The 20,992-nt window shown below is 44.1% G+C and overlaps 1 protein-coding gene across 1 annotated transcript in view; it reads right to left on the bottom strand.

Moving 5' to 3' along the window:
• rtn4r (reticulon 4 receptor) overlaps positions 1-15,926 on the bottom strand; it is a 47,414-nt gene extending 31,488 nt beyond the window's left edge. Inside the window, exon 1 of the mRNA XM_037096878.1 lies at positions 15,176-15,926. Within this exon, the coding sequence (XP_036952773.1) occupies positions 15,176-15,197 (22 nt within the window). The 5' untranslated portion in view covers positions 15,198-15,926. The remainder of the gene's footprint in view (positions 1-15,175) is intronic.
• Positions 15,927-20,992: the final 5,066 nt, after the last annotated feature.

The following is a 20,992-nucleotide window of genomic DNA, read 5'->3' as shown; positions in this document are numbered from 1 at the left end:
GAGCTTACTTCTGTGGAGATGTGTGGTTTAGAGGTGCAATGTGTAAGAACTAGCCACCTGTCAAGTTCATGCTCAGAACAAATAAAGGGCAGCATACCACCAGAGTAACCGCTAAATGCTGCTAACTGTAGCAGACTCGTTAGCCTTGCAACAAGCGGTTTTGGACCGTGAGCTGTCAGGGCAGTGTGAGTGTTCACGCCGCCTGCACAGGATCGTTGGACCAGGACAGGCCCGAGCTAGCTGGTTAGCATGCTAACTTCAGTAGATATTTCTGCAACACAATACAAAGGCATTATAATGTCTTAATGTCCATCATCAATGATTTTGAAGCTGTAATTTTAAGATAACAAAGTTACACAGTGTTGCTGTAAGTAATGTCTCTTTCTGCCACCGGCTATAGAATAACTTTATGCACGTTTGGTGTGATGAAAGATGTGTGTATATCAAGTGAGGAATGTACACAACACTTTCCGCCTAACAGGCTGCAGGCTGTTCTCTTTCTGGAATAATGGCTGCGCAGTAATGGCGGCGACGTGTGTGCAGTCGACTCGCAGCCATTACGCAAGTCCTTCATGCATTTAACCTGCATAATCCTCCGTTAGAAGTGCAGATAATGAAAATGTGACAAAGCAGAAACAACTCGGTACATCGGGGTACAAAACTCAGCTAATCGCTGGACAATTTTATGTAAATTCCGATGATGTAACCTATAATTTCTCCCAAGGGTTGCTCTTGAGAATTGCTCCAAAGTGACTCAGAGTTTCAGCAAATCCTGCAATACAAAGGAGTGTCTGTAAAAGCAGCATATCTAGTTGTGATACTTGCAGCTCTTTCATCAGTCAAGCACATGATCATGAACTTGATGCAGCTTCTGCATTATATCTTAACTTCATTATCTTAAAAAATGTTTGGATGTTGATCCACCATTTAGAGTTCAGAGTTCAACTCATCTTATATTCTCATTAACAAATAATTTGATGCATTTCCTTTTTCATTACGGACATGTTTTTTTTTTTTTTGGTCCTTCCTTCCTCGGATCCTCGCCGAGAGCACTGGAGAAGTGTGAAGTGTGAGAAGCAATCTGCCAGAGTTTTGATGACACCCGTATCAAGACTCTGCACTCGGGCCTCCATCTTGTCTCGGCTGAGAGCTGGCGAACACGACACGCTGTGACTTTAATACCCAGTTAATTACTCTCATCTTGACCTGCCGGTAAAATGAGCCTGGCTGTCTCTGCCGCCCATGTTTCTGTTATCTGTGCAAAAATGCATTAGCGTGTGCCCCCCTTTAATGGCTTTAATTAGTCGTAAACGGAGCTGATTCTCCTGTTAAGTGGATGACGAGTCGATACTGTAATACAGTCCCAATATGCTGAGCTCCAACTCTATCTCATTGACAAGGTGGTGCACAGGAGGATAGTTTAGAATGGCAGAGGGCGGGTTGGTTCATTCTACTGAGTAATAAAGAAGGTATCACATACTCCAGAAGCATATCGGGCAGCACTCACTCTCTGCTCCGATATGAAAAGGACATAATTAGAGTGCTGCTGTATTGACAAAGAAATCCTCACAGAGGAGTTCTTTCAATGTCAGTTACATAATGTAGAATAAGTTTCCACTGGAGGAGACAAAATATCTGCCAGGCCTATTGTCAGAGGAGGGTAAGGGACTTTATTGTGACAACTTCCTGTCATAATAAAGTAAACATATCCTTGAGAGTGAGCGCAAAGAGAGAGAATATGGGCACAGCAAAAATGGGAAAAAAATAACAAGAAAGCCTTTCCGCCTTTCATGAGGGAAGGCTGTCTGAAATAATACTGCCATCACAGAGACATTGTTATCTCAGCTTTGGTGGACAATGTTTGCCCAATAAAGGCAAACCCAATAAAAATAAAAAAAAAACAAAACTGCAGATTCAGTAGGTGAGGCTACTATGAGGAAGAGAGATCCATAAAGTCCATGTCAGTAAACCGTATCTCCTTTCATCTGATCATCCGCAATAAAGTTTCCAGTCGCCAGTCCCTCCATTTGCTGAGTAATGCCTCGGCCAGGTCAGTGGTGAGGTGCAGTGCTCTCACACTGGAGGAAAGCTAATGGCTGTTTATGGTTTCTAATGCATGATGCTTTAGCTTTTAAAATAGCAGGTCTCTATTACGACGCTGTGTGCAGATTGAATCCATTGATGGGAAATACTGCGATACCCGGAGTGACCTCTTAGAATCTCTAAATGTACACGTCTCGACCTATTTAACCAGGCACTTTGAATGAAACAAGGCCTCTAGGTTCAATTTGGCGACCTGCACAAAGGGCTTATGAGGTGGAATAAGATCACAAAACACAGCTAAAAGTTGACATGTATTTGGTAACTAGTATAAAAAGATAACCTGCTCAGTGTTTCCCACACATATATTTTACTTGGGTGGCCTCCCAAGGAGATAATAATGGCCGACCAAGTATATTTGGCAAACTGTTCATTACCATCAGCATTTTTACAGAGCCTAATTTGGAGCTGACAGATGAGAATGCTCTGCTACACAGGTGTAAGTCATCCACTTCTCCCACAGAACATGCTCCCATAACAGTCCCTCGTATGGAATCGAAATATATATAATTCAAAAACACAGATACTGTATCAGCTGTTATGTAAAATAAACGTGAATACACAGCTTACCAGTACTATTGGTAAAAAATTAATAAATAAATAAAGATCTGAACCCATCAAGTGACAAGAAAATAGAACAATGGACCAAAATAGAAATAAGCAAACATAAAAGATTCAAACTATGTTTTATTTGTGAGGATGTGCTACCTCCAGAGGAAGAAAAGACTCCTGAATGAGGTCTTTGGATCATCCTGAGTTTCAGGAATACTGTCTCTGAAAGGGCGTGTTGGATTTTCAGATGTATTTTTTAGACTCTGTGAGCACCAAAACAAAATTCCATTCACCTCCGTTGTATCCGGGCGGAGCGCAGAAACCTAAACAGGCATCTCAGTGGAACTGCGTTATTGTATTCACTTTATATTGGTGTTTTTGTCTAAATTTTCTAACTCCCCCCCACGATTTCCTAATTACTTAATTTCCTCCTTTGGTTAAAGGGCAATTAAAGAAAACCACGGTTGCTTTTATTTTAAACTACTTATCTTTAAATGCTTAACAATGGATTTGTGTTTGTAACCTTGATTATAATGTATCCTTGTTCCCTCTGGTTGCTTATTATTCTATGTAAATGTATGTATCCATGTGTTTGCACTTTGTTCATTTTGTGATTCTTGTTATCTGCGGGGATGCTAGAATAACTTATGCAGACATATGGACGTTTGGGCCTTTTCTCGACCTCCCCATATAGCCAATTTACATATGTTCAGGTTGACTGCTCTGTGGTGGAACTCATTCGAAAAGATCCTCCGACAAACCGTAAACAGTAGCCTGTGTTTTTCTGATGAAGTAGAGTTTCATTTTGAACATAATGATTGCACCGGCAGGAAGACAGTAGCTGTTTTGTGTTCATTTATGTGAGTTTAAACCCCGAAAATCAATGATCTGAATAGACACTGCGTGACATTATTTGCTATCCCTCTTAGAAATGTATTTATTGTTACAGCTGGCTGCTGACAGTTAATCCAAACTCTGCTATTGACCTAGAGGAAAGAAAGTAGTCGAGCACTTTGATTTCCAGTAGTCGGCGTGAGTCTGAGCTGCTGATCTGATTCTGTAGAGTTTCCCAACTGTAATTTCAGTGTCATGGTGGAGTAAGCAAGAATAAACAGCGGAGGAAAACCAGGGTAGGCTCCGGTGTCTTTAACTTGGAGGGGAAGGTGTACCTATTTCATGGCTGTTTCACCGGCACCACTCACCCTTCCTGAAAATACGGTCCGCCTCCTAAACCTTGTGTGAGTCAGCAAGCAGCAGGGGGGCTCTAGCAAGCAGGTGTGTGTGTGTGTGTGTGTGTGTGGGGGGGGACTCATCTCGCTGAAGTGTGTATGAGCAGGAAGAAAAAAAGTGGAAGAAGAGTGTGCTCTCGCTCCTGTCTCATATTTCTCTGCGGTATAATGTGCCGCCTATTCATGCGATGCCTTTTAAAGGCATGGTGGGAATCGCTTCACAGTCGGGCATGAAACTCAATATGCTAATGCCTTCCAAGGGAGCGATGGAGGGGGTGAAAACATAACCTGTCAATTACCCACGGCAAAAACCGCTGAAAGATTTATTGAAATCCGCCAGAAAATTTCCACAAGAACAAAAGAGGCTGAAACACACGCGGTAGATCAAAACACAAGCCACCGGTTGTTTGACTAATTACGAACTTGTGTCAGTAAAATTAACCTCCACTGACTCAATGCCATCGAGATGAATTACATTACGTGTAAAGGGTTCACATGGAGATTGCTATCTCCATCAATTAATTCTTGAAGGCGCCAATTGGGAATTTTAAGCCTTGATTTGTGCGAACGGAGAAAAATCTGAATCCGTCAAAACTCATTATCCAAACAAGTGGAGCAGAGTCCACACCTCTGATGAGAGATGCGAAAACAAGGGGCCCAATACATCCAGATGCGGCGTACATCTGTAACAGCCAACTCGCTTGCCTCCAGTGGCGGCACAGTTTCACCCCTGTGAGTATCTGCTGACTGAGGACCCGGAGAAGGCGCAGCGGGACCATCAGAATTGGTTTCAGAATGATTTCGTTTCTCACACAGACATCATCAAGTCCCCCTCAGCATAATTTGTTTACAGCTCGGAGATGGAGTGTTGGCAGTGCTCATCTCCCTCACTGGAATAATTGCTGTGATGATAGGCTTTGCTGGGAACACGGACAGGCATGTGAAAACAAGCACCGTTCCTGATTAGAGGTTTTGGAATGCAAGCCAAGCCGACGTGCCCGCCACAGACACATATCCCCCGTACAATCTTTCCGCTTATCAGATCAATTCTTCCTTTGTGCTCTCCGATCTCGAACGTCGGGGGGATTCCACGTTTTTTTTCTTTTTTTTTCTTTGTTTTGTTTCTTTACAGAGGTCTCCCGCCCACTGTTGAGAGTCGTGTCAAAAGGCTGCACTGCAGGATCTAAACGCTCTTGTTTTGATGGTGCACACAGCACCCTGATAGGATCATCCACAATACAGTCAGATGAATACATTGCCACTCTGGGTCTTTATCGCCAGCTGATAACACATTAGGGAGAATGTCTACATTTGCACACTGAGAGTGGATTTTTGTTTTTTTCTTTTGGATGAATCGTCTGAGTAGCCAGGCATGATGCATTTTGCTATTCTAGCAGTAGGACTGGTTCCACTAAAGAACCAGGTAGTTATCATGATCACTGATGGCTACCACATCGCTGCACAGACAAGGAGCATCAAGCAATGCTGAAGCAGCACCGAAAAATACAAGGATGAAGACGTCAAAGCACCAGTGATGGGGCAGAAACACAGCGACAGGGGACGCTTAGCATTATTGCCTTCAGTGTAATGCAAATTCCTCGTTGGTGTAAAATCCTTCTCGGTAATACATCTGCTTCTGATTTCTGATAAAGCTGTAGTCAAAAAAGTCAAAAAGAAAATAAGCTGAGTTAAGGGGGGAAAAATCTGCTTTCCACTAAGTGGACATACTGTATACAATGGTTCATGACCTCATCTTTTCATGTTCCAGCCTCGAACTGGCACTGGGATTTAAACCCATGGGTGACATATGGTCTGTAGTCCACACAAACCTCATCAGTGGAGGGAAAAATCCATGTCCGCCACACTTCTGCCAGCTACCGGATTCATACTGAATGCCCCTCCACCATCATCCCTTTATCTTTCAAACCCCTCCCCACTGCTTCCCCTGAGCCCGGCAGATTACAGATATCATTATAATGGGCGTCCTGGCAGGCTAGCTGCGGTCACATTTAATTTGCCATGGCCTGATATCTACACAAGATAATCAGCATTTACACCTGAGAGTGAAGACAGGAAGATGAGCGACAGTGTGTGTGTGTGTGTGTGTGTGTGTGTGTGTGTGTGTGCGTGTGTGTGTGCGTGTGTGTGTGTGTGAGAGAGGCTGAGACAGTAATAGAATTAGAAAGAGAAGAATGACCGACTCAACGGGAGAAGAGTAAGGGAACGTGGGACTGAAGGCAGTATTGTAAAGAATCAGGAGGGAGGAGTACGCATTCGGCATAAAAATCCACAGGGACAAAAGCAGAGTAGCGATGAAGCGTCAGATTTGCATTTTAATAAGAATGACCTACTTCGGGCCCGTGAGATGACAGAGAGCGAGACCCGATTCAAACAAACGTCCCTGAACAGAGGCATTTACACCTCAGCTCGGAGGGAGTAACGTCTCCCTCATACTCGTATTTTGCTTCTGCGAGGGCAGCCCCGTCCAGTTACACGCAGATAAACAATAGTGTTGTGCTTTCAAAGTGAAGGTTATGGGGGCACTCTGATTGCAGCAGACGAGTGGGAACTTCATCGATTCAACTTTTGTGCTTCTGAGTATGTTCAGAAAGTCGCTCCTGCAGCAGTGGCAGGATTACACATCTCCTGCTTGACAAATGTCTTTACTCCCACCTGCCACTGATGCCATTGATTTGTGTATGAAAGAAAGTTACATCTGCTGCGTCAAAATTGCGGAATTCTTGTATGAAACCACCAGAACGGGTGTATATTATATATGTTTAGCGCCTGCGGAATGAGCTCTCACATCTATAACGGATCAATTTCCCCTGAGCCGAGAAGTGACGACCTATTTCCTTTGAAGGGCTCCCCATACATATTTCAGCTGTGAACGACTCACCGAGCTCACGGGGAGACGCATTACTGTTGTGGATGTATTGCAATGTGACTGTGTGAAAGAACAACCCATCACTGAGTTTCTGAAAGGCTTTGTTCTACCTCAAAAATCACAGCTTAAATAAAATCCAGCATTCTGTATATCTATTATCTATCTATCTATGCATCCATCCATCCATCCATCCATCCATCCATCCATCCATGTCGAGTAATTCCAAGGCACATTTCCTTCTTTAAAGTTCCGGTCCTTAAGATTTCTCTGGAATTGAACCCCATGTTTGAACACATCTATCTGACGTGTTAAGGACTATCACATCTGGATTTATGAAGATCAAAAGATCATTGGTTTTAGGCCCAGCTGCCCGAAGACTTACTGTCATTTACATTTTTCAAATCTCTCTTGAGAGAAAAGTGTTTTTTATTACACCTTGACTTACCAAGGCACCTCGGTGTGGTGCGGGTTAGATTTGAGCGAGTTCAAATAAAACTCAACAAAAAATAAAGATTCCAGAGCACAACACGAAACACCACCCTTTGAAGATTTAACAATAAACAAAAATTTGAAAAAAAAGTTTGGTTTCTCGAAATCTGTCCAGAGAAAACCCTCCTTTCATACAGATCAATAAAGGATGTTTGAAAATGGAAAGCTCAAGGCAAGGGTGGAGAGAAAAAAAAAACAAAACCTTGTAATAAGCTTGTTTCAATCGAAATTACAATTTAAAGAATCTAAATCATCACACCCCTAAGATTTAGCCATCCAATATGTTTTCATAAATCAACTCTCCGCATTAAAACTGCACTGATGAGTTGGTGAGTGAGCTGAGAGTCCACTACGACCACACTCGTGATTGTGAATCCGTGTGAATCCTGCCTACCCCAGCGTGACCGAATTGCGGGAATTCTTGGAAAAACGGGAGAATGGATGCAATCTAGCCAATTCGTTCTCCTAACAGCCTCACTGTTCACTCTTCACGCTGTATTGAGTCGTCGTACATCCTACCGCTGCTTCACATCGAAGGTGTTTAACATTTAATTGTGAAACAGCCACCCAAAATGCAAGCGTTTGCCCAAGCGGTTAGTGCTGACCATGATCGTGTACAGCTTATTAACTTCATGGCACCTTGCTGTTGTGAGGAAAACTGCCCGCTGCCTGTATCTGTCTGTCAGTCTGTATGTCTGTCTGTCTGTCTGTCTGTATATCTGTCTTATTAATTTATGGTATGTCTAGCCTCTCTGTCGGAAAAAGCTGCCCTCTCTGCCATTAAGTGGGCCTACGCTCCGTCATCTCAAGGTGCTTTTCTTCTTTCACCTGACACTGCTAGCAATATCTGAAAGCTCGCTAAAATATGCAGTCTCTCCATTCAGCAGCACACAGTACCTGTCCTTCACATAAAAAAAGAAAACAGCCATATATGCAGCTTTTCTTTATGCAAGGCACAGAGTCCTTCTGAAGAGGTCCTTTAGAACTTTGCCTTGAAAGAGGATAAATAAAGAAGAAAATGGGATCCAACAATGCTTACAGTAGGGCAAGGTGACCTCCTTGGCTTAAGCACCGCTGTGACGCCGTGCCGGGGACTGAGTGAGACGCAGGATCGAAATAAAAACACCAACTCCAATCTGTCAAGTTTGCAAATTAATCACAACAACAGGCAGACTCATTCAAGATGATCAGAAGGACTGCCAGGGACTCCATTTCGCATCACTGGCGCTAATAAAATCAACACGGCTAAAAATACCAGTGAATATTCGTCTGTCTATGGGGGACAGAAATCTGATGCTTCTTCCCCAGGGTATGTCCTCCCTCTAAAATATTTGCTTGAACATTTGATGGCCCTGCCTGCTGTTGAAAGCAGCCGATACTGACTGAGTGCTGACTTTAGATCAGGATCAGGACATTGGTCAGCAAAACCTGGCTTATTAAATCAAACTATGTTTACTGAAGCCAAGTGTTAATGGACCTGCCTCTTCCCTATCAGGGTCTCCAGTGCAGATCGAATGAGAAGTGAATTTTTGTCATATATACACATGTTGTACACCCACATTTTCGACATATCAACCTCACTTTACACAACATCTTTAAAGGAGGGACATTTACTGTGACATTTTTAAGGTCATCATTTACTACAAGGATATTTTGACGTGCTCAATAAACACACGCTTGTCTCTTTAAGGCCCCCCCTCCCTAATACCCAGTCTGCTCTGATTGGTCAGCTCACACATGCCTGAGCCAGCGCTGCTCGCTTTGTCTCTAGCTGTCAGCTTGCAGTTAGCTTCACTTCAGCTATGAATATAGGCATATATTGTGCAAATGTGTGACCTGGTGATGAAGTGTGAGGTCACAAGGTCATGGAATTAAAGGTGGGACCACTGACGAGGCATTTCAGGTCGATTTCAGGCTCCCGTTGAAACAGACTTTGTGCTTTTTAACTTTCAAGAACTTTTTTTTTTTTATTTCAAGAACCTGCATAACACATTAAAGCAAAGGGTAAAAGGAAAAAGCATAACAGGTCCCCTTTAAATTATTTAGTCATGTATCTATCTATGAGTCATCAGGGTTAGACAGATGGAGACACTACCCCTTGTTTTTTATACTCAAACCTCCATTTGAGCCAAAAGAAACATTTTTCAATGAAAAGCTAACAGGTTTGTTATTTTTATTTATTTATTTTATTTACACTGCACAAATTCAGTCTCCAATAAAGGAAAAACACTTGAGTTACCCACAGCATCTATCTATCTATGTATGAGTGGTGTGGCGTTAATCAGCTCCGCTAACCCTGCTCCTAACACTGTGATCAATGACATTGTACTTGTGCTCACGTCTTGGATCAGGCAGCCACTTTATCTATCTGAGTGGCACTGCAGCCTGCAAGAAGAGTAGCGGAGCAGGGTTGACTTATAAGGCTGACAACGGCTCCATTCATGCATCTAATTTAAGAGCGGCTTCTGCTCTGTCTAATTAACAATTTACTAGGCCATCAGTCTGCCTCCCCATTGTGGTGTAATCAGCGTCACCGACGTTCAGCCGGCTCAGTGCACACTTTTGGATCTGCAGCAGGATTAGAACAACCGTGCAACTTTCACCGATACGTGGACAGAAAAATGGGCATGCTGTGTTCCAAGGACGCGGCGAGAACAACTCTGAAACCTCAGACCGAAAGATGACACTGTTCGGCGGAGGGAGATGGGCAAGGTGTACGACAAATTAGCCAGCTCTTGTTTGTGCACGCTGGAAGCTGCAGCTTTATAACGTTACTGCCGTGTCAAAGGAATCAACGGAGGTCTGCATGTATCACGACTACAGTTTGAAACACAGCTGTTATGGTGCTGCATATTGTGTGCAAATTCCACTTGCGTATTATTTGAGGGGTTGGGCTTTGGGACACTGGAGGGTTTGATCTGCTCTGTCGTGCGTAGGCACCTTTAAAGGATTATAATAGAGTGTCAGAGTGGATTTTTGTTAAAAGACATAAATAAATCCCCCCATAAAGACCCAACTCGCCTCACCACCCCTAAATTGCATAACGCCAATTCTCCTGGCCGTCCCTCTTCTCTGACACCTTCCTCAAGACAAAAGCCAATGCTCATTGTTCGTCTTTATACTTCCATTTTAAGAGAGGCGTGCGGGGAGTGGGGGGGTTAGCGTCTACACTGTGTTTTCGGCTTGTTGTCCCTCCAAATTTTCTGACAGTAGAATAATAACCCTCAGAGAGGATTAAGGACTGGTAATCTGAGGGAATAGTGTATTCCATTTCTACCGCTTTCAGTGCATTTTCGCCCCTTAGCTTCCACTGAATAAACAAATGGAATTTCATTCGTTTATCCACTTAGTTCCTCTGTCTTACTGATTAGCAGCGAAGGGCTGGGAGGCTGGGGTAACCTAGAGCAGATAGTTCCAAGGATATCTGTGGCCGGCAAGCTCACGCGTGTGTATCAGTGGGAATCTGCGCGTGTGTGTGCGTGCGTGCGTGCACTGTATAAACAAATGCAGTGCTACTTGAAGGGCGCGGCCAATTAAAAGAAGCCCCTGAAGGAGCGTGCTCATCAGGATGCAGTGAACATAGCAGATCTGCTCTCAGATAGCCTGCTGCAGTCTGTCACTGTAACTAAGGCATTAATACCACCAAGGCTATGTGGCACAAAATATTGATATCTTCATCCTTTTAGACATCGAGCGATCGATATGAGATATGAAAATAATGGCTCGCGGGGGCACGCAAATGGACAGGAAATCCAAAAAATGTTTTAACATTTGAATCACATTTTCTTGCACCGATAGTATATAGTCCCATTTTAAACGGATGACAGTTGCAACACTGATGGTAATAGTCTTGCAATGTCGAGTCAAATGTTGGCAAATTGTCCACAAAGGGGTGGCAAGTCTGTAATAAATGATATTCGGTTGATGACGTGTAGTATTGCCACATAAGCTGTTGTGCATTACATAAAACTTCAAATAATGACATGTCATAATCTAGATGACCTTATTTAAATTCAAGCAGCACCTCTCCAGAGTTGTTATCCTATATTCCAGCACTGCATCACATAATTAGAACATTTTAGACATATCTGGAGGGAAGAAATCTCTTCTCAAATTCCATTATTAAAGGTGCACTTTTTAGTTTTGGGGAAGAAATGTTAATCAGAAGAGAAAGATCTTTATTGACTTTATTTTTTTATGCCTAGACAAACTAAATAAACTCTTTTTGTTTTCATGACTGATTAAACTGAATAAACACACTGACCTCCAATGGGCAATGCAATTTCTTGCTGTTCGACTTTGTTTATATGTATCGGACCCTGCCACCTTTCTAGCTTCAAACAGTGCTCTTGGGACTAATTTTCCTCCGGGAACAGCTTGTTTATTCAGTTACAGTGTTTGTATTATGACCTCCTTAATGTTACAACTATTAGCTTGATTCTTCTTCCAAAACTAGATAGCGCCCCTTTAAAGAGCCACTGTGCTAACTATTGCTACGACGGTAAAGTTACAAATATGGGTGAACAGGAGAAAAGGAAAAATACAAGTGCTGTGCAGATAAGACAGAGACAAGTGGAACCAGGCCTAGATGTCTGCATCAGAGCCAATTACCTTTAAAAAACTACCTCTCTGTATTTCCCGCTCATTGTCAACTGGGCCCAGCGGTAACCCAGGGGACAACACTGATGTGCTTTGAGGCAGAACACAATTGAATTGCCGAGCTCAAACCTTCCACTTACAGTCCTCCATATGATTCGGTCCTGGGTTGCAGCCAAACCCAAAGTTCTACTCACTACAGTTACGTTGCCTCCTATTGACCCCCCCATTACAGATCGTCACAAAAAGCGGGCGATTAACCAATCAGTGACCTTTATCGACCTCTATTGGTGACCAGGTGGAATTGCAACAACATTAGCCGGACTTATTATCTCCTCTTCTCGGAGGTGCTCAGAGTCTCTGGTAACAGGTAATGAGGCTTATTAGTCTTCATAGCTGGAAGGTCCTGCTCATGGCGCTATCCTCAATTGTTAAAGACTTGGAAAAGAGGGTGAATAAATGAGACCGTGGAGACTTAGAGAGTCTTGAAAATCTGGATGAAAAACCTAGAAATGAAAGCCAGAAATCTCAGCCCCTGGCAGAGTAATCAATAAGCACACAGCATTGATCAGCTACCTGCCCCGGCTACAGATGTATTATGGTCATTTTGTACTGTGGGGAATTGGAAAAAAAAAATAATAATAAAAAAATAACACATCCTACATAGTTCCTCTTAAAGGCCCTCAAGAAAAGAGTGGTTGTTGAAACTCATCGCCAGCCTCGGCCAATTAAAAGAAGCAAAAAAAGTCTTCTTCTGTCATTTAGCTGCATCACACATGCAGCCGACGTGTTGATGAACACTTCAACCGGATACCACACGGTGACGAGCAGCATCGCACTCACACTTCTCCGTCTCATATGCATCCTCTCTCTTCCTCTCTGTCTGTCTCCCCCCCCCGCACACATACACACACACACACACACACACACACACACACACACACACACAAACATTATCCCCCCCCACCGCTGGTATATAAACCACATACGAAACACACAGAGGTGGATCAATTTCACATTCTCTTTCAGGATGCGGAAGACGTCGTCTCATTGTTGGTTTTTGGCACAATGTTTGATCCTGCCTAATGCAGGTATGCAAATTGGCCACTGTTATTCTTTTTTTTCGGATGCCATCTTTTATATTTTCATGGCTCGATACGTTCTGAACCACCTCGCCACCTCAGACGCTGTGTCTTGTGGCCTATTTTTTTTTTTTCTTTTAAATAGGGCAAGAGTTTTTTTTTGTTTTTTTTGTTTTTTTTTTGTTTTTTGGCAAGGCACTGGGCAAAACAATAACAAACTTAACTAATGGGGGGGAAAATGCCCTCATTGTGCAGTGGTTTAAAACTCCTGAAGAGAAAAGCTTTCAGTTCCACCATAATGGTTTTATCCATTCATTTGGGCTTTATTGGCTTTGCTTGGCAGTAGACAGGGAGCAACGGCACCCCCGAGCAACAGCTTTCCCACAGAGTCATTTGATCATATGCTGACTGGCTGGGAAAGAGAGCAAATTAAAGTCCCTCCTCACTCTGACACCTTAAACACAAGACACGACAGGCCATATATTCTCCGGCAAATCAGCAGCCTGAAAGATGGATACCAGTTATAATTGAAGCAGGGGGAAAGAAAAAAAAAAATAATCAGACATAGGTGTGTGTCAGGAGCCCGGTGCTAAATCACAGCAGCAGCTGGATGATGAAAACCTGCCTGACGGGTCTGAGGGACCCAGAGCCATTCTGTGCCAATGAAGGGGGGGGGGGGGGGGGGGGGGGGGGGGACTTGAATTTGCATCACCCTGTGACATATCAAAGAGAATGCACAAGTAGATGAGCCTCTTTGATTTTGCTAGTTGTGAATGCAAAGTTACTCCGTAGGCCCACAATAATCTGCAGCTTTCTTACCATAATCCTGCAGTTTCAGCCAAGTAATGAACAACGTGAGGGAAGAGGGGAGTGTGTACGGGGTGTTGCATAAGCTCTCTCTCTCTCTCTCTCTCTCTCTCTCTCTCTCTCTGTGTGTGTGTGTGTGTGTGTGTGTGTGTGTGTGTGTGCCGAGGCAGTGTGTGTGTGTGTGTGCAGGGGTGGGGCAGGGTGGAGATGAGGCTTTTTTTTTGTTTTGTTTTTTTTCCCACCAGCTCCTGACGGAACAAACCGGGGACGTTGCACAGTTTCTACATGCACTTATCTAATCGCGGCGCTGCTCATCAGACATCACACGCCACGTGAGTGTGTTATACACTCCGCACTGCATTGAACGTAGTTACGCGAGGCAGGCAGGGAACACACACACACACACACACACACGAGCGCACTGACATGCCAGGTGTTTCCTCCCTCCCGCTCTCTCTCCCCCCACCTTGCTGCGCGCACACGCATGCGAACAAACACACAACCTATGGCACGCTCATGCCAGTATACGAAATTCTCGGCCATTTCCGGCGGGAATGTAAGCGCATTCCTCTCCAGTAGAATTCAAACATTTTAGAAAGAGGAGGAGGGTGCAATTTCCTGTCTTTTTGGCGGCACCCTGAGTGGGACGATGCCACAGAAACACCAGTTATAAGCCAAAGGATCTGGATCAGGACGCGGTTTTTATTGGGCAGCCAAGCGGACCATCTGCAGACTTCATCAAAAAAAAAAAAAAAAAAGCTCTGCCCACAGCGTCCAGACGGGCTGATCGGATGCCCGGGTTAAGTTGCGATATCATGCAGAGCATATTGACCGCCACAAACACTACACGGCACCTCAAGCTCACACACACACACACACACACACACACACACACACACACACACACACACACACACACACACGCACGCACGCACGTACGCACGCACAGAGAGATAAAGAAAGATCCACGCCTGAGATCTGCTCTGAATTATGACTCAATTAAGAGCCACTGAGTCAAGGTCGTTTACAGCCGCAATATCCATAACTGACACAGACGCTGCTTGTTAGTCCGCTCCCGAAAACTGAACAATCATTTAGTGACTGTGGAGATCCCAAGTGTGTGTGTGTGTGTGTGTGTGTGTGTTTTTTTTTTCTTTTTGCGCATTTCTCAGGCATGTACCAGTTTAACCAACCCTCCCTCCTCCCCTCCCGCCCCAGGAGGAGCCAGCTGAGTAAACTCCAATTAGGACATGTGATGTATCTGTGTCTATTTCTGACTGCCCGATGTTAGGTTTTGTGTTTTTGTTTTGTTTTTTGGTTTGTTTGTTTTGGGTTTTTTTTTTTGTATCATTGCGCAGTCACCCAGTCAGTCTTTTATGTGTAAAAACTTTACAAGAGACCGTCCTATTGTCTAACGTGCGGCTTTTACTCACCATCAATGATAACGGTCTTCATGATTCGGACGGGGCTGAAATCCAGAAGCTGTATAAATCCAAGTCGAATGAATCCCCAGCGTGTGCGCGGACAGATTAGAAGTATCCGCTGTTTATTGCAATGTAATGGGCTTGATTGCAAAAAATAAAAAATAAAATAAAATAAAAGAAGAAGAACAAAAAAGAAAAGAAATCCAGCACACGGAGTCGGGGTGGTGGTGGTGGTGGTGGTGTTGGCGGGTGGGTGGGGGGTCGGGGTGGGGGGAGAGGGAGACGGACAGCCTAAAAGACACCCCTGCACCCTTCAAACTTTAGCCGTAGGTCTTCCCGAGTGGGGAGCCGCGTCTCCGGCTGCACCCGAGCTCAGTCATTTTAGGCGAGTGGGGTTAGAAAAAAATAGTCAGCAGATAAACATCCAAACTGGGATCAGCAGACTCGACAGCACCAGTCGACACCTCCCTACAAAACAAGAACAACAAGAACAACAAAAAAACAAATATCAGACGAAGAAGGAGAAGAAGAAGGAGCTCAACGAAGTGGTGCACGCACAAGTGGGAAGAGAATCAACGAGGATTCGGGCGAAAAAATCAGTATTGGATCCATGTTTTTGTTTTTGAGAAGCAGCACATATCCCAGTCCGAGAGATCACCTGCCCCGCTGTGTATTTCCCAAGTCTACGGAGAGAGAAAGAGAGAGAGAGAGAGAGAGGGGAAAAAAGTGTGGCGGATGCGCACGGATGTCGGCCGCACTGGTGAGCGTCAGTGTGCGTTTACCGCGGGGAGGTGCGGGAGGGAGGAGGGAGGGAGGGAGGGCGGGGCAGCGAGGTGCGTTTCAGTCAGGCTGAAAGAGAGAGAGAGAGAGAGAGAGAGAGAGAGAGAGAGAGAGAGAATCCGGAGATGAATGTTTTATGGGCATCACGCTGCAAAAAATATTCCTCTCCAGGCTCAAAGTGTGATTCTCACATCAATCAAGGTGAACGCGAGACGTGCGCGCTGATATTTATTCCATTTCCCTGTGTTCTCTGCCTGGTTTCACTACAGTTATTTATAGAAGAAGAAGAAGAAAAAAAAGCCCTCACACAAACCAAACCGGGGCTGGAGACAGAAGTTATTTTACGTAATCGACGGGGCTTTGAAGGGTTTTCGAGAAGTGAATCCGGGGGACTTAATGACTTATTCAGACGGACATTTCTTGCAGTGCGGGCCTGCGCTCTAATGAATGTTTTATGCGCAAGGGGTTGGGGGTGGTGGTGGCGGTGGTGATGATGGTGATGATGGGTGGGTGGGTGGGTTGGAGAGGTGACGTGAGGCGAATCTATTTGGATCGGACACGGCCAGGCACGGACATGCATACCAAAAATATCCCCCAAAAGGAAGGCGAGGAGCCAGGGCCCTGCTGGTGGGACCCGCGCCTCCTGCTCCTCCTCCTCCTCCACCACCTCCTCCTCCCCCCCGGGGACTGGACAGTCTGGCTGTTCGGGTGTCGCTTGCGGAGTTGTTTAAAGAAAAAGGACAACAAACAGACGTCAGTTCTGCTTGGCTGACCGGGATGACAGTGAAACATTTGAATTCCTCAAACTTAACCTGAGACCTGGGGGCGCAACAATAAATGTCCCCCTGATTTATTTTGAAAAGCTGAATATCTCCCCGTTTTGCCCACGTATCTGCTCTTATTTTGAAATTATGTAGAAACTGCTTTTTTGACATTCTCCTCATTCTAATTATTCTTATTCTTAGTATTATTATTATTGTTAACTGTCAACCCATGCTGACAGTTGCTGTCCACTGTATTTCTCCATCTTGGGAAGTCAAAGTACCTCCAAGCATAACACGTCCTTGCAGAGCTCCCCACATGACACATTCCCTTTCCACGCATCTGGTGTGATAACGGACGCCTTTACAAAGTGATTAGACTGTTGAGCAGCGCAGACACACTCTTGAATGGACCGAGGGACACAGCTCGCAGTCGCACCGGTCCGCAGCTAGGCTCGGTTTGCTGACAGTCAGGAGGACTGTGGAGCAGCAGCAGCAGCAGCAGCAGCAGCTCTATTATCTTTGGGTAGCACACGCCCCCTACCGGCCAACGCTCACACAGACGTTCAGCCCCATGGACAGAGACAGAGAGGGGCCTCATCTGTGGGAGATGATCCCCCTGTTCGGCCCTGAGAGACAGCGAGGAAGCACACTGCATGTGTCCGCAAAGCTCCGGCAGATAAATGACTCAGTGTGTGTGTGTGTGTGTGTGTGTGTGTGTGTGTGTGTGTGTGTGTGTTATTATATTTCCTATACGGCCATCTGTGATATTTTCATCTTCTGGCATTTACATTCATAATAAAAGAAATCAATTTTAAAAAAAAAACATGGGGGAACTTTTCCAAAATCGCACACTCAATCATTCACTTTGAACGACTGCTCAGTTGTTTAACTGTGACGCATGCAGAAAAAGAAAAAGAAAGAAAAAAGAAAGGGGGGAAAAAAAGCCTGTTTGTATTAGGGGGATAACACTGGCACAGGATGAAATGCATGCGTTCATTATACTATAGTGCGTAGATAGACAGAGACACGGGAGCAGCCGGCAGATTACCTCAGGGAGCGGGTGAATGGAAGCCGCAGCCAGGTGGGTGGTGTATAGTCGAGTGATACGGGGCCTATGTGTAGCAGGCTAATCCCGAGCTTACAGCCACCACCAGTATTGAATCACACCATCAGAATATGTCAGTGAGCCGCTCGCCTGCCTGCTATTTGCTCACAGCGGAGAGCGGCAGGGCCAGATGGCCAGCAGAGACACAGTCCAGAGCCGCCGCGGCGACCCGCTGAGATCGAGGTCACCCCGCGAGAAAAGGAAATGTTGTCACCTCTCACAGTTGTCTGTGTGTCTCTCCTGCTTTATCTGGATGCATCCGTGTGGGCAAACACGTGTGTGTGCATAATCCGGTCGTGCATTTTGCATGCCGTGTGTTGGCTTGTGCCTGGCCCTGTACGGGGAGATTTCTTGTGCTGTTTATTTAATTATTTATTTATTTATTTTTTAAATAAAAAGGAGAAAAATAAATACTAATGACCTCAATACACGTTAGAATACTCCATGTCATTAACCAACATTCACTGAAGTCTTAAGGGGCAAGGGAAGATGTACTTCTTTTTTTTTTTTTTCTCTTCTTCTTCTTTTTTCCGGGTTATCCATTTTCTGAGTCTAATCCAAAACGCTTTCTCTCCTGTGATTATGTCTTGATAACTGTGGGGGGGGGGGAAGGATTGCTCGGATAATCTTTTCTGAGTTACTTGATTTCCTCTCTTTTTTTCATTTCGAACAGAAGAAAATTGTCTTTTCTTTCATGAAAGAGAAAAAAAATCATGAGAAAAACTAAAATTTGACTCGGTTTCACTCATGAAAAATTATTTTCTTTATCCACCTGAGTTTCTCTCATTCAGTTTCGCACAAAATAGTCTTTTCACTTGGTTTCCACTTTAATATTTTTCCCCATCCATCCATTCATTCCTTGTCTTCAACTTATCCGGGGTCTGTGATTTTCTTTTTCTTGTTCTCTTCTTTTTTTCTTTTTTTTTTTCTATTTTTAAATAAGGAACTTAGAAAGATTATCCACTCAAAACTTTCCTTTCCAACAGTTCTCATGTCATAAACACAGGAGAGAGAGCAGTTTAGATCAAACTTCGAAAAATGGATCACCAGAAAAAAAAATAAAAATACTTCACTTGCTCCTCAGGGCTTCCGGAAACATTCATATACAGCCTATAGGAAAATATATTCTGCAGCAGCCCAGATATGGAGGGATGTTTACATGCTTGCGGTGAAAAAAATACTTTTTTTCCTCCTGTATATGGTAAGTAACTCCAAGTATTTAAACAGAAGTATCATTAAAAAGTCAAGCGCATGAGTTGCATTTAGAAAGAGAAGCTTAATTAAGTCTATACAGCATTGACATGATCACAAAAAATTGGCCGCAACAAGACATTCCCGGAGTATAACTCTGCCTAAATATATCCTCAGTGAGGAAAACACTCATTTGTCTCACTGTTGAAGATGCCTCCTCTTGCCAGGAAGTGAAAGGTATACTGTAACTGATTACTATACCTCCCCCGGCTCTTTATACAACATGCCCACTCACTCCTGATTCATTATAGTATATCACAATGATATGCACCAGCAAGTGAATAGGACGCAGGTAAATTGTCGTGGGAGCCTTTGAGGCTGGAGGCCTTGCACGACGAGTGACTGTAAATTAACTCGGGGTGGATCATTGCCATGCGAATGGGAAAAAAAAAGGAGATTGGGGATCTTTAATTCATGATAGTAATGAAATGAGTCAAGCTGTTGAGTCTCAAAGGCGGCGGATCCCTAGGCTGAGGCGCCACTACTCTTTTCATCACGAGTCTGATGGATCAAAAGGAGAACAGGGCCATAAATGACTTGCTTTGGTAATGGGAAAAGTCGGTTGTGTCCCACTGTCACAGGACCAGGACCAGTATTAATTACAGCAGGTGAATGAAAGCTAAAACCCAACGCTTGTCCTCGCTGTACATTACCAAACGAGTAGCTCGAACGGGATATCGATGGGTCATGTTAGGTGTGTGTCAGAGGTCATCCATCCATGAAACAAGCGGCATGTTTATTTTTGACCCTCGACTGAGCATTTCCCCACGATATTCAAGGAAAGGAACGAGAGTTGAAGGCGCTCGGCCCTCGCAGCACACTCGCCGCTGCATTTGGCCAACCGCTCAGTCAGAACCGAGCTAGAATAGTACATTTTTCACTTTAAGCAGTGCCACTTTTTTACAACTAAAGCCCCGAAAAAGCATGGGGTGAGTAGGATAGACAAAAAAAAAGATGCTTGAATTCAATAAAAGGAGCAAAATAGAGGAAACCTGTGTAAAGAAAAGGAGAGGAAAAATGCAAATGGTCCTCAGGGAGGGAATCCCTGCTGGCTGAGTTTCACAGTGTGTGTGTGTGTGTGTGTGTGTGTGTGTGTGTGTGTGTGTGTGTGTGTGTGTGTGTGTGTGTGTGTGTGTGTGTGTGTTGGTGAAATGTGATAGTACCTATCATTTCAGAGCACTGCTGTTATTTTCCTTAACTAATAATTGCTGGACTATGTGACCAAAAGCACAGGTCATTTACAGTGACGTGTCTGACGTGGGACTGTGGCTGTGAATGCTTGCGTGTCAGTGTTGAATCCTGCTTGTCAGGTGATTGTCACTGAATTAATGTCCTTATTTTTCTATTAACATCTCTCTGAGAGTTTTCACTGAACAGAGGTTTTGATGTTTTTTTCCTTGCCGTTGAAAAAAGAAGAAGAAGAAAACCGCCCTCTTTGGTCAATCTATTCAAGTAGGAAAGGAAACTTGGAAAGAGGACAGAGGTGTGACTGTTTACTCATCTTTATGGGTCAGAGCGGATGTTGTTGTGAAATTATGAAAATCTAATTTAATTCAATATTTGGGTCAATTTTCAGCTGGGTTCTGTTTTGTATTACAGCAGATAAAGAAACATGTCACGTTTCATATGTAACGCCGAGATGAACAACTGAAAAAGAGTACAGTATGCTATCTCGCAAAGTCATTTTTTTTTTTCTATTGAGACGGAGGCCTAATTTCCTGTCAGACCTCTTTATGCAACACCAGTAATAGAAATCCAGATTTATCCGGAATAGGGAGGGTTAGTCTGCTGTCAACAACAACCGCAGATGTGCTGCATACGAAATCCATGGTCACAGTGTTCCTCAGCGGGGATCTGTAGGACCCTAAACAGATGTAGCGCATCGTTATATTTAACAGATTGCTGGATCATGCCAGTTTAAGATCA

This window comes from Acanthopagrus latus, chromosome 5, assembly GCF_904848185.1.
Source record: "Acanthopagrus latus isolate v.2019 chromosome 5, fAcaLat1.1, whole genome shotgun sequence".
Classification (NCBI taxonomy): domain Eukaryota; kingdom Metazoa; phylum Chordata; class Actinopteri; order Spariformes; family Sparidae; genus Acanthopagrus; species Acanthopagrus latus.
The sequence above is the reverse complement of the archived record's forward strand: the minus strand, read 5'-3'. Positions and strand labels throughout refer to the sequence as shown.